Source organism: Pezoporus wallicus, unplaced genomic scaffold, assembly GCF_028554395.1.
Source record: "Pezoporus wallicus isolate ANWC-B61680 ecotype Strahan unplaced genomic scaffold, APGP_CSIRO_Pwel_v1 contig_4131, whole genome shotgun sequence".
Taxonomy (NCBI): Eukaryota; Metazoa; Chordata; class Aves; order Psittaciformes; family Psittacidae; genus Pezoporus; species Pezoporus wallicus.
Window position 1 is genome coordinate 10,591,347 of NW_026641950.1, and position 16,816 is coordinate 10,608,162.

The 16,816-nt window shown below is 38.7% G+C and overlaps 1 protein-coding gene across 9 annotated transcripts in view; it reads left to right on the forward strand.

Annotated features, from left to right (window-relative positions):
• Window positions 1-16,816, forward strand: part of RALYL (RALY RNA binding protein like) — a 386,283-nt gene that overhangs the window by 353,064 nt on the left and 16,403 nt on the right. For 6 of the 9 annotated variants that reach the window (XM_057426077.1, XM_057426079.1, XM_057426071.1 and 3 more), the window contains 2 exons: window positions 8,541-8,654; window positions 13,296-13,474. The exons of 1 other annotated variant lie outside the window; for it this stretch is intronic. In XM_057426077.1, coding sequence (XP_057282060.1) covers window positions 8,541-8,654; window positions 13,296-13,474 — 293 coding nt within the window. The remainder of the gene's footprint in view (window positions 1-8,540; window positions 8,655-13,295; window positions 13,475-16,816) is intronic. 2 more of the 9 variants (XM_057426074.1, XM_057426076.1) reach the window with 1 other exon arrangement.

Genomic DNA, 16,816 nt, shown 5'->3' on the forward strand with positions numbered 1-16,816 from the left:
CTTCTGTAGTACCATGTGAAGATTTAAGTAATGCATAACATAGATTAGAGGAATCATCCCTAGTCTGAGTACCCACAGCCACTTGATATAAGACCTCCAAAACACTGTTATCACAACATGGCAAATGTTTTAGAAGCTGCAAATTATTTAATGAAAGTGAATTCAGGAGTCTAGAGATCCTAACAGACAGCATTATGCCCAGTAAAAGTATCCTTCTTTTTCAAGTGTGATGTGAACTCTAAAAATGTCAGTCTTGGAGAATCAAGTGACAAGATCCAGCTCTTTAACACTGAAAGGAGAGCTACAAGATGTATTGCTAAAAACATGGGCTGATGTTTTGACCTTTGTTGAGTTTCCACCCTCAGTTCTTTACAATGGCATTTGGCACACAACTGCAAAGACTTTATCGTGTTGGGATAAACTGCAGAAGTTTTTCTTTCTGCATACAGCACACCTTTAAAAGGAGTCAGACACATAGTATACAGACTTTCATGCTTGAATTCCACATAGAATTACTTCCCTTTTTGTCAAATCCAACCAACCCATCATAAAAGTAAAAACACAATTTTGTTGACTTGGACAGGAATATAATCAGCTTAATGTAAGATGTTTATCAGAGAAACAACTGAACCAGTCCCTTGGGGGCTTCAAGTTGGAAAATAAAGAACATGGTTTGGGGCTTCTTTTGCTATTTTCTTGGAAAAGTTGGCTATATTGAAATATGGGGTGAAGCAATTTAATATTTTGTTGCTCCTTACTCTATACTGCTAATCTGAACCCCTTGAACTAATGCCCTGTTGATTCTACTTGTAATTTGTTGCTAATTGAATAAAGGATCTATTCAATAAGAAGAAACATAGTGGAAAAGAACCTATTTTAGGGTTTAATGAAATTCAGTACCATAAAAGAGCTTAATTGCATGTTCAGAATTAACTATATCAAAATAGCATTGCCTATGATTGAAAGATTTCACCTCCAAATAGCAAAACTCTCATCAGATTACACCCCCTAATACACTTTCAAGATTTAAGCAGAAATATCATAGTCATAACTGTTCTCATAGCTGTTCTCCACTCAGACTGGATTCAGAAAATGAACCCATACATGAAGTATTAAAGGTCAGAGAGACCCTCTCAGTGTAATTACCAGGATTAGAGGGACTCACTTCTGAAAACCAGCAATCCAAAACCAAGTTTGCTGTGGCACAAAGCAAAGATGCTGTAAAAACATAATACCAAAAATGCCTTGCTTACTGATGACTACGTCTGCAAAAATAATGTCTGCCAGTGCAGTAAATTCTTGTTCTACCAAGAAGTTACAATGTGTTTGAAGTATGCTTCCAAAACACAAAATGACTTTATTTCTTTCCTGAATATATAATTTTCCAAAGACCAATTGACAACATTTTGTTTTATTCTTAACTTCAAAGACCAGAAAAAAAATTATCAGCCTTTTTACATTATTTAAAGTAACTCACAAAATGAAACATTTTGATGTGGAAACTACACACAGTAGTTCTTCACATTAATGGTATGAAGCAGCAGATGCAGATTGCTGGTTAGAACTGGAAAAAAATCTGTCAATATACAAATCGAAGCTCTTGGGATATGCACTTTTACTCTACACATCTAAAACAGGAGGAAAACACTAATCAAATTCTTTTTTTTATGCCCTGTGTGTTTGAGATTAAGGAATAGACCCTTAAGATGTTACAATATGTCCTGAACTGTGCCTTTAAATTGATTCATTCTGACTCATTTAAATTTAACTTCATTAGCTAACCCATTTTTCAGTGAAATCTAAAGTAATGTAATATGATAAAGTATTTTATATTAAACACGAAGGTTTAGACAAAAATACACGACATTTCAAAAAAATCTAAATCATGCTTTGTGGATGAATCAATTTGTAGTTATGGCAAAAAACGTTTCACAAATTTAGCTGTAATTCAACACTAGCCCTTTCATTTCTAAAAATGTGATTGACCTCAATTTTAAGTCTCTTGTTTTCAGCCGGATGCAGTTTGTCTCCTTTGGTGCTACATGCTTCAATGAAGGATGCATTCTGGAAGGCCTTTGCACTTCCAGCAGAGGGCTGGAAAGGGTCACTGATTCTAATTCATTACTGTTGCAAGTAGGCACATCATCTAATCCTTTAAACTCCAATTTAAAGCTAGTTAGGGTTTGTTTTCTGTCTCTGTTTCTTTAATTTCCTGCTTAAATTTTCTTATTGTTTGTTCATATCCATTTGTTGCTTTAGCTTTAAAATTTTGTTTCCTTTTGCCTTCTTTTGTCTCAGGCAAACAAGCAAAACTCTTCTGTCACACTACAGGCTTTCTATTCTTATACTCATCTTCATGGCCCCACTCCCCACACACAACAGAACTCAGTGGTTCAACCTGTTTGCATCATTCCAGATGCAGATATCGCCAGGTCTTTGTAAAATGTCATTGTACTTCTTCATCTTTAGCCATACATCATTTGAGACATCATAACACTGCATTTTCTTTCTTATGGCTACATTGTAGTGCAGCCTGTTGTCAACCTGAGATTACAGATACACCCAAGGATAATTCTGTCACTGTCTTTTTTTGCTGAGCAGCTTCAATGTTGGAGTTCTGCTGTTAGTCAAGTGTGAGACATTTTTTCAGTGCAATTACATTGCATCTTTTTTCAGCGGTAGCAAGCCTTAAAATCACCTAACCCCTCCTTCCATTCCAGTTCACGTTGAATAGATACCTTCCAATTTCATGTCATCAGCAAAATTAACCTGTTTATTTACTTTTTGGCATCAAAGTCAAAAATTTGTTGGATACTTAGCCATTTTGATGCCAGTGTTTGGGGAATTTCATTAGTAATTTCTTTCTTTTCCAACACGTGCATTTCTGTCACCTGCTGGCTTTTGCTTATCTGCTAATAGGAAAAAAAAAATGCAGTAAGCTACTTTTTTTTTCTATTCTATTACTCAAAAGCAGATGAACAGATATTTGGATTCATGCAGATTTGCTTTTTTGTTTATCAGTTGCTTTATTTCTTGACTGAAGAAAAAAAAACTGTGATATTTAAAGGATCATTTATATACTCAAAGGAGGACACTTGAAGTACAGCATATACAGTTTTTACATTTTTTGTCATAAATAGCCTAAAGTTCTTCCCAAGCTTTCTATTATAGAATCACAGAATGGTCGAGTGGGTCAAATGGGGCAGAATCTAGCTGGAGGTCTGTGACTAGTGAAGTCCCTCAGGGGTCGGTGCTGGGACCAGTGCTGTTTAATATTTTCATCAACTACCTGAATGAAGGAACTGAGTGTACCCTCAGCAAGTTTGCTGATGATACTAAACTGGGAGGAGTGGCTGACACACCAGAGGGCTGTGCTGCCATTCAGCGAGACCTGGACAGGCTGGAGAGTTGGGCGGGGAGAAACTTGATGAAATTCAACAAGGGCAAGTGTAGAGTCTTGCATATGGGGAAGAGCAACCCCATGTACCAGCACAGGTTGGGGGCTGACCTGCTGGACGGTAGTGAAGGGGAAAGGGACCTGGGGTTCCTGGTGGATGGAGGATGACCATGAGCCAGCAATGTGCCCTTGTGGCCAAGAAGGCCAATGGCATCCTAGGGTGCATTAGAAAGGGTGTGGTTAGTAGGTCAAGAGAGGTTCTCCTCCCCCTCTACTCTGCCTTGGTGAGGCCGCATCTGAAATATTGTGTCCAGTTCTGGGCCCCTCAGTTCAAGGAGGACAGGGAATTGCTTGAAAGAGTCCAGCGCAGAGCTACAAAGATGATAAAGGGAATGGAACATTTCTCTTATGAGGAGAGGCTGAGGGAGCTGGGTCTCTTTAGCTTGGAGGAGACTCAGGGGTGACCTCATCAATGTTTACAAATATGTAAAGGGTGAGTGTCAGGATGACGGAGCTAGGTTTTTTTCAGTGATGTCCAGTGATAGAACAAGGGGCAATGGGTGTAAACTGGAGCATAGGAGGTTCCATGTGAACATCAGGAAAAAATTCTTTACTGTGAGAGTGACAGATCACTGGAACAGGTTGCCCAGGGGGGTTGTGGAGTCTTCTACGTTGGAGATATTCAAGGCCCGCCTGGACAAGTTCCTGTGTAATGCACTCTAGGTTACCCTGCTCTTGCAGGGGGGTTGGACTAGATGATCTTTTGAAGTCCCTTCCAACCCTTGGGATTCTGAGATTCTGTGAGTTTGGAAGGGACCTCTGGAGTTCACCTGGTCCAACTGCCCTGACTAAGCAGGACCATCTACAGCAAGTTTACCAGGGTTGTACTCAGGCATCTTTTGAATATCCCTAAATGTTGAAACTCCACAGCCTCTCTGTGTGACCCGTGCAAGCATTTGACCACCCACACAGGGAAAAAAGGAAAAAAAAAAAAAAAGCAGCTTTTTCTTGTGTTTAGATGGTACTTCCCATGCTTTAATTTGTGCCAATTATCTTTCATGTGGTAGTGGACACTATTGAGAAGAGTCTTTGTCTTCATTCCTTCTTGTACCAGGGAGCCCAGAACTGGACACAATGCTTCAGATGTCACCTCAGAAGTGCTGTGTTGAGGGGTGTGCTGGTTTTGGCTGGGGTAGAATTAATATTCTTCATAGTAGCTAGTATGGGGCTATGTTTTGGATTCATGCTGAAAAAAAAAGTGTTGATAACTGACAGGTATTTCAGTTATTGCTGAGCAGTGCTTACACAGAGTCAAGTCCTTCCTCTACTCCTCATAGCACCCTGCCAGTGAGCAGGCTGGGAGTGCACAAAATGTTGGGAAGGGACACAGCTGGGACAGTTGGCCCAGACTGACCAAAGAAACATCCCATCCCATATAGCATCTTGCTCAACAATAAACTAGTGAGGAGGTTGGCTAGGGGCTGCTGCTCAGGGACTGGCTGGGCATTGATCAGTTGGTGGTGAGAAACATATTTCACTGGCATCAGTTGTTTTTCTTTGGGTTTATTTCTCTCTGCTATTTTCCTTTTCATTACATTATTCTAATAAGTAATAGTAGTAATAGCAGTAGTAGTAGTATATTTCAACTATTAAACTCTTCTTATCTCAGCTCTTAAGTTTTCTCACTTTTCCCCTTCCAATTTTCCTCTCCCCATCCTGCTGGAGGGGGGGGGGGGAGGGGTGCTGAGTTTAGGGAGTGAGGAAGCAGCTGTGTATTGCTTAGCTGCCACATATGGTTAAACCATGACAATATGCTGGCAACATTCCTCCTAATGCAGCCTAGGATGCTGTCGTGGTTTAAACCCAGTCAGGCAATTCGTTCACTCACTTCCCCCCCCCCTTCTTGCCCTCCCCCTGCTCCTGGAGGGACGGAGAGGAGAGTCAAAAAGAACGCAAATCCCACGGGTTGAGGTAAGTACAGTTTAGTAACTAAGGTATAACACAAATCATTACTGCTACCACCAATGATAATAATGATAAAGGAAATAACAAGGGAAGAGAATACAACACCTCATCACCAGCCAACCCATAACTCCCCCCCAAGGCCTGACCAAGCTCTGACCGATACCTCCTCCAACCCTGCAGTCCCCCAGCCCTTCCGGCTAACTCCCAGTTACATCCTGAGCATGACGTGCTGTGGTATGGAATACCTCTTTGGTCAGTTTGGGTCAGGTGTCCTGTCTCTGCTTCCTCCCGGCTTCCCCTCCTTCCTGGCAGAGCATGAGCCTCACAAAGTCCTTGGTCAGACTAAAACATCGCTATCAGCTCTGTTCCCAGGCCGAAAGTCAAAACACTGCACTGCACCAGCTAGCAAGAAGGAGAAACATGGCTGCTACTGCTGAACCCAGGACAGATGCTGACAGCCTTCTTTGTCACAAGGGTGTATTTTTCCCATCAGGACACTTCATAACTTGTCTTTAGCAATCGCTGATTACTACAGAAAATACCTACAGTATAACTGAGAGTGGAATTTCTCTAGAAGAATGATTTAGAAGGTTTGTACAATTCCTGCAAGTTAAGACAATGAGCACCTTAAAAAATTACATTGTCACAATGTTGGAAACAGGGTGAAAATTTTCAACTTCTGCAGATTTGTTGGAATTTTTCCCTTTTTTTCTTTCAGTTCCTTTTAGTATTAACTTGAAGTGACTGACTGTATGATGGAATCTCCTCATTAAATGTGAATGATAAGTTACACATTCAGTCGCCACAGCTTGAGGAAAAGGTTTTGGCATAGGGGAATTTTGCAAGTTAGCAATAAGGCTCCTCGGTCATTTATAGCATCTTTGTTTGTTATTGAATCCTCACTGTTGTGCCTGTGTTCCCTCGGTACAGTCTTCTTTCTAAACTGATTTCTCACTGAGACACCACAGGGAAACCCTTGTGAAGGGGTTTCAAGTCAAACCTCAGCTGAACAGTAATCCTATGTATATGCCTTTTTCACTATCGAACTCAGAAGTGCAAATGTTTTCTGCTTTGCTTTCTATACTGGGAACAAATACCATTAGATCCTTTCAGCGTCACTTCTCACTTCTGATCTTTTACCCTTGGCAAGCCTGCTACTTGCCTTTCAAGGGAGCACCTCTAACATAACAGCTTGGCCACACGGAATGTGTTGCCAACTGGCTTCATAGTGGAGCAAACACTTAGCGTTCCCCATTGGACAGATTCATGCTATTTCACCCTGTTATCTGCACAGCCTTGCTAATCCAGCATGGACCAGCCAGTGCCCCTGGGGAAGCAGTAACCTTCTAAATATACAGTTGTCAGAATCTTAGCATTTTGTTACAGATCTGGTGGATAGGACAGTGACCCGTTATTTCTCTAAGAACACTTTAAAGCCTTGCTCTATAAATATACAGAATAATAACATCAAATACTGTACAGCATATAAAGGTCTAGCACTAAGGTTACTTTTAAGCTTAGTTCTTTAAGTCCTACCATTCATTTAATATACCAGAGGTTTCAGACTATGACAGTGTGAGATATACAATTTCTTAATGCACATAATTAAGCAAGTTCATTACCACATGTAGCAACTTACTGCTTTTAGCTGACTTGTTATAACTATAATGCACACAGTCCAAACTCTAAGATAAAAAGCCTTGGTTTCAACCTCAGTGAATGTACTCCAAGTTTGCAATAAGGATGATTTTGATGCAAACACATACTCGTTTACTATCACTGAAGCATGAAGTAACTTGCCTGCACACTTCATAATAAGATTTTGACTATCTGATAAAAAATACCGATGAGACACCATGATGAGACACATGCCCAATAATTAATAAACAGGACTAATATGGCAAGTTACAGCCAGGACACCCTTTGGACAGAAAAGGAACATGTCCTTTCCTATGGCAGAACATCCCTTTTCCCAGTCTCTGGATATACACACCAAGTCAATGCACACCCTCCTTCTGCAGTGGTAAGGATGGAGGAGTAACACTTCCATTGCCAGTCCCTCGCAGTTTAAGGTGATAGTCCAGTTCTTCCTAAAAGAGTTGTAGGAGTGACAGTTGTGTTACCCGCTCTTGACCTTTACAAATTACTTTAATCTCCCATGCTAGCACAGGTTTCACATTTTCTCCCCTGGGCCTTTTCAACATGATATCTTAGCACAGACAGGGCAAGTGGATTTGTTTGGACTGTCTTCTGAGCATAAAAATATATCTTGATCATGTCATAAGGTCATTTATGAGGACTGCAGAGCTGTTTCTTCTGAAGACAAAATACCACCAAGTCAGGTCCTCCTTCTTGTGTTAGACAATGAGAGAGCAATGATGCACATAAATTAAAGAGTAATGCAATGCAGCACAACACAGATTTGGAAACTTCAGCACTTCATTTATAGTCAATGCCTCCATGTCACTGGATGCGATCATAAAAATAAGTATTTTTATATGATATCCATAGCTGGGAAAAGTACAAGAAACTACCAGAACTGAAAGCTTTTGAAGCAATAATACTTAGAACCTATTGCAATGAAGCTGTTGACTGGAACGTAACATTGCATTCCTGGCTGCCCTAGAATTTATGTTACTATTCACACTTGTTGAAAAATAACTACTACTACTGTGAGGGAACTTTTTATTATTGTCTCTGTTATTACAAAATAGTCCAGCAAAATAGCATTGCAAGATTGTGAACTGTCTGTCATATTTGAATCACTCTTTCATTACAGGCTTTTTTTCAGTAACAGCTACTTGGAAATACTAAGAATGCCCTTGAGACATTTTCCTGAAATGCTTATTACAAAGCAATATACCTCACATAATCTCTTGCAATTAGGGCTTAGAACTCTGTGATTTCCTAGGATTCACCATTTTTAACTAACACTGTTCATTTTAAAAGTTAAATCAATAAAAGGTGTCCCTGCCCACAGCAGGGGGGTTGGAACTAGAGGATCTTAAGGTCCTTTCCAACCCTAACTGTTCCATGATTCTATGATTCTAAAAATACTGACAGAAATGAGACAGTAGATTTTGGGTACTACAGAGGAAAGAAAAGAAACATATTTTGTTCAGGAGGGACTACAAATATAGTTTGTTTCATGTTTTACATCTTTGCTCTCTTTCCACAGTGAAATCAGATGAGTTGCAAACAATCAAGAAGGAATTAACCCAAATCAAAACAAAAATTGACTCCTTGCTAGGGAGACTGGAAAAGATTGAAAAGCAGCAAAAAGCTGAAGCAGGTAGGTGAAAGCAATTTGTAGTCAAATGAATTAAATTAGAGCCTAGTTATTAGTCAGACAGACCAAAGAGAATGCAATCCTTTCAGAAATTTTGTTACATAATGGAGGTCTAAAGCAAGGTAAATTAATTCTCAGGTAGAATTATTGGGAGGATAAACTTATATTATTCACAGAGCATGCAACATAATTTCAAGAATTGTTTTGTACTGTGCAGTAGAAAAATTAAAAAAAAAAAAAGAAAAGGAAATAAAAGTTCTTAGTAGATGTTCTGGAAAAAAAATGTCACTAAAAAAAAAATGACTGGAGAGATTTAAGTTAAAGGTTGTTGACTCCGAGGATGTTGTGCTATCCACATTCAGAATTGTAAAATGGTCTATACCAGGAATTATTGCCTGGGCAATAGTCACAAGTTGCAGCAAGGGAAATTCCTGTTTGATATAAGGAAAAGAAGTGCAACTAAGCAGAATAGCAGGTTTCCCAGAGATAAAGTGGCTGTTCCAGCCTTGCAAGCATTCAGAACTCCAAAAGTCCATGGACTTGGACCAAACTTTGAGTTTGGCCCTGCTTTGAAGAGCGGTTGGACTTGAAGACTCCAGAGATCCCTTCCAACCCAAACTGTTGTGTGAAGCTGTGGCGTCTCTATAAAACCAGCAACATGTCAAGGTCAGCTTTTCTCTGGCTTGAAATGTTTTGTTTTGAGGCAAACCTTGGGAATGAGAAAATCCAGCACTACTTTTTAATTTAATCAGTATCTATTTCTGTCATTACAGCGGTCATTTTGTTAGATGAATGATCTCACCTGGCAGCGCTTTAAAGCTCTGCTTAGTACTTACAAGGGATTTATGAGTTTGTATTTTCACCACAGCATATATAAAAAACAATCTCAGTTCTTACCACTGTCTATGGTATTTCTCTAGTTATTTCCTTATAAATCACTGTATATCCCTGTACAGGAGCTGTGTACTAGCAAGCTGATTTTGATGAGAGTTAGCTGGGAAAAGGAAACCTTTTTTCATGAAAAATCTCAAAGTTTCTTTTTTTTCTCCCTTCATTCTCTGATGAAAACTTTTTATGTGTTTTGTGTGAAATATGTGAAGGAAATTCTGCCTCATAATCCACAGCTGCCTGGGTGTCTGAACATCAGATTTGTGTCCCTTGCATAACTCAAATCCGTTATGTGATAACTGATCACATAAGTTATGTGATATATGTCATATCACACTGAATTATGTGGTATGTGATAAGCCAGAAAGACCCAACAGGACACAAAGAGAGTTCCATCAAGACTATCTAAGACATTTGTGGGAATTAGCAGTTTAGCTTCTTGCACATGATGCAGGCAAAATAGATATTTAGATCTGAATCCCTCCTGTTCCCAAGTGCCTGCCCTATTTCCTGATCTGTTGTGGAAGTACCTCTCTGAACCTTCTCTCACATTTAGAAGTAGCTCTAATGAACATCTTCCTACGGCAGAGCACTACAGAAAAATATTTTGTGGTTAACAAATAAATAAAAACTAAATAAGCAAACAAGTAAAAAAAATCACAAGCAAAACAAAACAGAAAACCAAAACCAGCTCTGAAAAACCCTCTGCCTTTTATTTACAGTAATTTTCTAAGTTGATAGACAAGAACCAATACCTCAGCTGTTATAGTTTATCCCATAAAATAAGCTGAGTGCTTTTTTGCAAGTCTAAGGTAAACCATTAGTACAGAATGTGATTATCTCTTTCAGGAAAACCATGCACAATATGTATTCATTATATTTTGTTTTGTACTTTATGCAAGTTAGATAAAAGTTGGTATAATCAGTGAAGATGTAATTGCAAGGCACTCCTTTGAATCACTTGTGTACTGAAATGCTCTGAGATGGTGCATCCCTACTTCAGGTAGCTTTTATATAAAATCCATTACTATGCAAAACAACCTGCATCTTATTGTACTTTGATATCCAATTTGCTAAAGGACTGTATTGAACTCACTTAAATAGAAATCAGCTCAAAGAGGGAAAAGTTGATTTGTATTGAATCATACTATTATGCCTTTTGAAGACAAGCATTGAATAATATCCTCAGAGATTAAAAACTGATTTCAAATTGTTGATGTTTTAAAACATCAGGTGCAGAACTAGTCCCCCATATTTCTTTTCCCATAAGAGGGTATGAGGAGAAAAAACACCTCAGAGAGACCAGTAAGCGTGGATCCTCATTTACACCTCCTGAGCTGATAAAGAGGGTTATGCAGCCTGGGTGATTAGTCTGCAGATGATTGCTTCCTCAGCTTAAAGAGAAAGCTACATTAGTAGCTAAACTATTTCATTTACAGTGTCAGATGTGTGATGATTTTGTTCCTTCTCTATGATTTCACAATATTATTTCTTACTTTCCTCTGCCAGAAGGTGTGGCCTCATTAGACTGGGATCAGAGAGAGGATCTATGTCTCATTTGCACACAACAAAAAACTGAGACATCATCTTGCCCTTTTGGTTTTTAAGTTTGCATCTCTTTCAGAAAAAATATTTAATTATGAATCTTAACAGTTATACATTTGGAAGAATGTGATACATTAAGCAGACAAGCGGGACAAGTTCAGTGCATACATTGGTTACTGTTCTACACCTGTGTGAAAACATCTTATAGCTGATGTTCTATCTTTTACTATTAAGTGACCACTCTAGTAGGGGGCTATAGATAAAAGGATTTCCTCTATACACAGAAACTTCAGGAATAGCTTCTTTGTAAAAATCTGAATTACGAACCCAGGGATAAGAATGTGTTATGATGTGAAAATATATATATATATATATATATATATATATATATATAGTAAAGGAAAATATTCTCTCTGTAATATCAGAGCTGGATGCTGAAAGGTAGGATCACAGGGTTAGCTTCTCAGAAGAGCCCAAGAGTTAGATGCTGAGCCGGTATTTGATACTCTTCTGAAGAAGCCAGTATAAGTTCTCATTCAGAAAATTAACTGAGTGACCTAATTTTTTAGCAGTTGTATCCTAAAAGTTTTCCCTTTGAAAGTATTAAGTCCATCATTTCAGGAACCTTTTTTGAAAGCTTTGACCAAAGTTGATTCAGTGTGTCACTGCCACAGATGGGTTAATCTCAAAAGTGACTTGAAGCAGAAGGTGGTGTGGCAGGACATAGACATAGCTGATTCCATCCACATTTCCTTGTGCATAAGACAAGTAACACAATAATTTATAACTAGTATGGTATTTTATAGACCACCTTACACATATAGATTATGAGGCTTCATGGACTGAATCTTCTACTACTGTGTGTGACTACTGTTGAAGCAGTTATGTAAGATTATTTTTATTCTTTAAGTCCAAGAATCTTTCTGAAGAAATTATATGACTAAGGGATAAAAGCTCAATTGTTCTATGTCTTCAGCTAATGAATTTGAAAACGAGGGACTAGAGACTAACAGACTGAAGAAGTGAAAGTAAGTTGTAAATTAAATGTGCACAGGCAGAAGGGAAAGCAAACTTCTTGGTTTAAGACTATGATAAAAAAAAGTATGAGCAGATTTGAATATTATCGGCAGTTGGTAATAATTAATAGTAAAATAATAATATATTCATAGAGCTTCTCTATGAAATAGAGAGCTTCATAGAGCTTCTCAAAATATAGAGCTTCTCAGGGAATCTGCAGATTCATTGGCTGTCTGACAAGATAGGTGATGTGCTACTAGCATTATAGAGCAGTTAATCTAACAAAGAAATATATTGTCACTCTCAGATTGAAAAGACATTGGTATTTCAGCTACATGCAACCAATTCTCTGGCCCATATTCACTTTGAGTACGTAAAGCTCTTCATCTAACTCCTGATATGCATAAGACTGATCCCTCAAACCATTCTGGCCACTATCTCTGTCATTCCTCCCTCAATCCTCCTCTGGATTTCTGCTGGCTGGATGAAACTCCTCAGTGTATCCAGGCATCTTACAATGCATATTCACAACAATGCAGCTATCTGAGCTAAACCAAGTGGAACAGATCCTCTGGGCCTCCATGGAAATTGTCTTCCTTTTCACTGCCTTGCAGAAATTATAGGAAGCCTATAGTTGAGTAATTGGAAGGGGCATTCTCCATTTACCTCAGCACACTATACCAGCAAGGAGAAACGGCTACTTTAGTCTATATGTAAAATATAAAAAATATGTTCAGTTGTCTAGAAGGATTTGATTTGTGTGGTTATTGAGATATATTCACAACAAATTTATGCAAATCTTTGTTCACTCATTGGAAATTAACAGCCTTCCACTTCTCAGAGCATAGAGATTTATGTACTTCTCATTGGCTGCAAATAAATACATATATAGTGACTAAGCCAATTGAATTCCCGAGGCAAAGTCCAGAAAATCAGAAAGCTGGATCCACTGGTAAATCACACCTTCAGCTACTGCATGGGATAGATGAGCATGTTTGCACTAGATTGACTTGTGCATTTTTTTTTTTTTAAACAAGGGGGTTTATCATATTTGCCTGGTAGATTTTAACACACTGAAGTTTACAAAGCTAGCACATCTGGAGAGGGGAAGCTTAGGTTTCTTCCTCAGAGCACTTTTCTTTGCCACCAGTAGGGAAGGTTACTGAATCTCTATAGAGTATGTTTTCCTTACAGAAGCTCAAAAGAAACAAATGGAAGATAATGCTGATTTGATTCAAGAGGAATGCATATCAGAGAATGCAGATAATTCTACGGAAGAGCCAATTGAAGGAGGGCCAGATGCAGATGGGGATGGAGAAGATATGACTGATGGGATAGAGGAGGATTTTGATGAGGATGGCAGCAATGAGCTGGTAAGGAATACTCATGCCATGATTATATCTGTCTATGCAGTTGCTACAAGTAACCACAGAGAAACAACAGTGTGGGTTAAAAAAATAAGCTCACAACAGCACTGTGTCTCACTAGAGCCAAATCCTACATTCTTCATACACTGTAGCATCAATTAAGCATAGGTCCCTTTGATAATAAGTAAGAAAAATATATTTTACCACACTTGGTGATTTTTAGGAAGGAAACTGAATATACTTTAAATTGGTTTACATTTATTATTCTATATTTACTAAAATTTAGATAGAGAAAGGAAAACATTCTGGTATTTTTTATTCGAACTGGAGCATTTCAAAATTAAAGAAGATTCTAGAATGCAGAACTTTCTCATTAGAAAACATGTGCTCCCCCATAATTCCCAGTCCCTGTCTTCCATGTATATCTTCTGTAGGCTGTGTTGGCAGCTACAGACTTTTTTGATGGAAGGCTTTTTCCTTAAGAAACATTTGGCTAAGAAATATTTGAGCTTTTAGCCTGAGACTGCACCTTTCATGAAATACCCATCATATTGACAAACTTCCAAGTTCTTCTAGAGCCACACTAAAAAAAATATTTGGAAAGTCAGATTTGTACTTATTCATTCATTCCAAGTAAGCGTGGGTCAGTCACATTGGTTTAGACTATAATACTCTCCCTCTTTTCCTGTCTTTCGTATTCTGCTGTGAGCAGAAATCACTTCTGGTGCTGTCATTGTTCCTGCTTGCTTTTTAACACACAGTTAATCATGTGTGCACTGTAAAAATCATTCAGTGAAGCCAACAAAAGTCAGTCAGTAATGGGCAGAGCTGAACCAACAGCAAGTCTAGAGTAGCAAGGCACGTGAATAACCAGTGATTTATACCTCTTACCGTAAACGTATTTCAAACCTACTGCTAATTTGAGGGTTTGTGTCCCTTTAACCAGCACAAGGCCCTCTTGAATTTATAAATCCTGAATAGCATTATGACTAGAAGAAGCTAGTTCAACCCCTCATCTTTTAACATGCATGTAGAATAGATGACAGTATCACTTCTTCTCAAAGGAGCAGGTTCTCCTGTACAGATGTGAGGGACTTCTGTAAGAAGCTGCCACTCCGATTTTGCAGGAATTTGAAATTTAGTAATGAACACATAGTTGTAAATATAATATCCCACCATGACTAATACCTGCTGAAGTGATATTAGCAATAGGGGTTGAAGACAGTTTTACAAGACTGGTGGGTTTTGCACTAATTAGATGTCAGACTCCATGCTGCAGACGACTAAGTGGGGAAGTTAACTAACAGTATATTAGCATCTGACTGTTCAGTGCTGTCATTTTACCCTGTGGGTATGACATATTCAGCGTATATCTACAGAAGTTTTTCATATAGCAAAGGCCTAAGCAGGAAAGTTTCTAAAAAGCAAGCAGCATGGGAAGACTTCATTAGCAGTGAAAGTCTGGAATTGGCACAGCCACATTTGCACACCAATGCTTCCAAGTTAAAAAGCCTTTTCAACATTTATGCTATGGAATTAGTTGAAGTACAGTGTATTGCAGACACAGCTCCAAAGACAAAGAGGTCTGAGCCATATATCTAAGGCATGGGGGAGAACCAGCTTCAGTTTCCCCGCATGCCATTACTGAGCCCCTTGAGTTCTACAAGGAGGTGGGTGATGTCTACATGGAGAGTGATGTCCTCTGCCTTGCACTGCAGCACTCATGATACCTCCAACCCTGACATGGTGGTAGCAAGGAAAGGCTGAGGAAGAGCACTTATATGCACTGTCTTGGTCAGGTGCAGCCAGTCCCAGTGCCAGGGCAGTGGAGCCAGTCAGCTTCATGCATTTCACCTTCCCTGGTGGAAGAAACCCTCTAGCCAAGAAACTGGCAATATTGCAGACTTAAAAGCTCAGAACCAAGATGGTCACTGATGTAAATTCCTTACGCTTTTCGTTCTCCCTTGCCATTTTCCTCAAGCTTTGGAAGAGGCTACTTCACCTCATCCCTGCTATGGTCAGATATTAACACTTTCTTTTGCAAAGCCTAGGGAGATCATTGAATGAAAACCTGCTATGGATGGGATAAAGGATTGCGCTACAAAGGATTACTTCAAAGAAATCTCAGGCAATGGGTGTTTCCCACAGAAAGCTATTATAGATTGAACTATGCATCTTTGCCCTACAGTTTATACCCAAACTCTTGGCAGCATAGCATTGCCAGTACTGTTAAAATCAGACGCTGGTAGTTTGTGATGCATATTGTAATTTAGACTAGTTTTCACTTATACTTACATGTATTTATGTAGATATAATGGCCAGTTCCTGTAAGTTTTGCTTTCTACTCCAGCCACAGATATGACTGGAAAGTCATACCAGACTGTATGACTGGAAAGTCAACCAGAATACTGTCAAATATATGATGAATTCCAGTAGGAATACTTGGAATTTCAATCTGCCTCTACCCATTTTATGCCCTGCTATCTGGCATCACCCTCTGTTTTGTGAAAAGTAAAATATATGATAGGTAAGCTTGCTATGAGACAAAAGGTCCTAACAGATGTTCTCCTGTTTTACAAAAACTAAGTTATTTGAGAAAAAGAGCTGACTAATACCAAATGTGCCAATTTGGAATGAAGCCACTTGCAACTCATTTGAGAAAAAAATGAGTGTTTCACTTTTAACACTGTTCTTTTAAGCATAAAGAGTGTTAAATGTGAAACAATTAGGACAAACTTTTCATGTGTGAAATCATAAACAGAATACTCAGAATAAGAAATACCCCTCAAAAGTGCATTTTTAATGAACTCTATAATATTTTCCAAATATGAAGCTAAAGGGATTTAGGGTGATGATGGAAAAAAAATCTTTTCTTTCACCACTAAGAGCAGCAGAGCAAATAGAAGAAAATTTGAAGTGGGCACAACTAATGTTCTGAAGTCACTTCAGCATCAAAATTAGTTGTGAATCCACAAGTCTGAAAAATATTATTAGAAGAGAGGAACATGACTTAAACTTAGAGCTTAACCTTTTTCTCAATGCTCCATATTTAGCTGTAAATCTTCTGCCTAGCCATTTGCCAAGAACCTGCTGCAGGACTCATTTTGCTGAACACAATACTGTTATCTTTTTTTTTCTTTCCCCTGTGATGAGCCCTAAGGCTATCAGTAAAAGGAAGTGTTCATTAAGGACAGACCCTCTGCCAGAGTCCAGATGCTGCCAGAATGGAGCCTCTGAATCTGTGTATGTGGGTCTGCATCTCTGGACCAGAGGACTCAAAAGTATATTTCTTGATATTTAAATCTAACTTTCAAAGGAAATGACTATGCAGGATGTATGCTGTGGGTT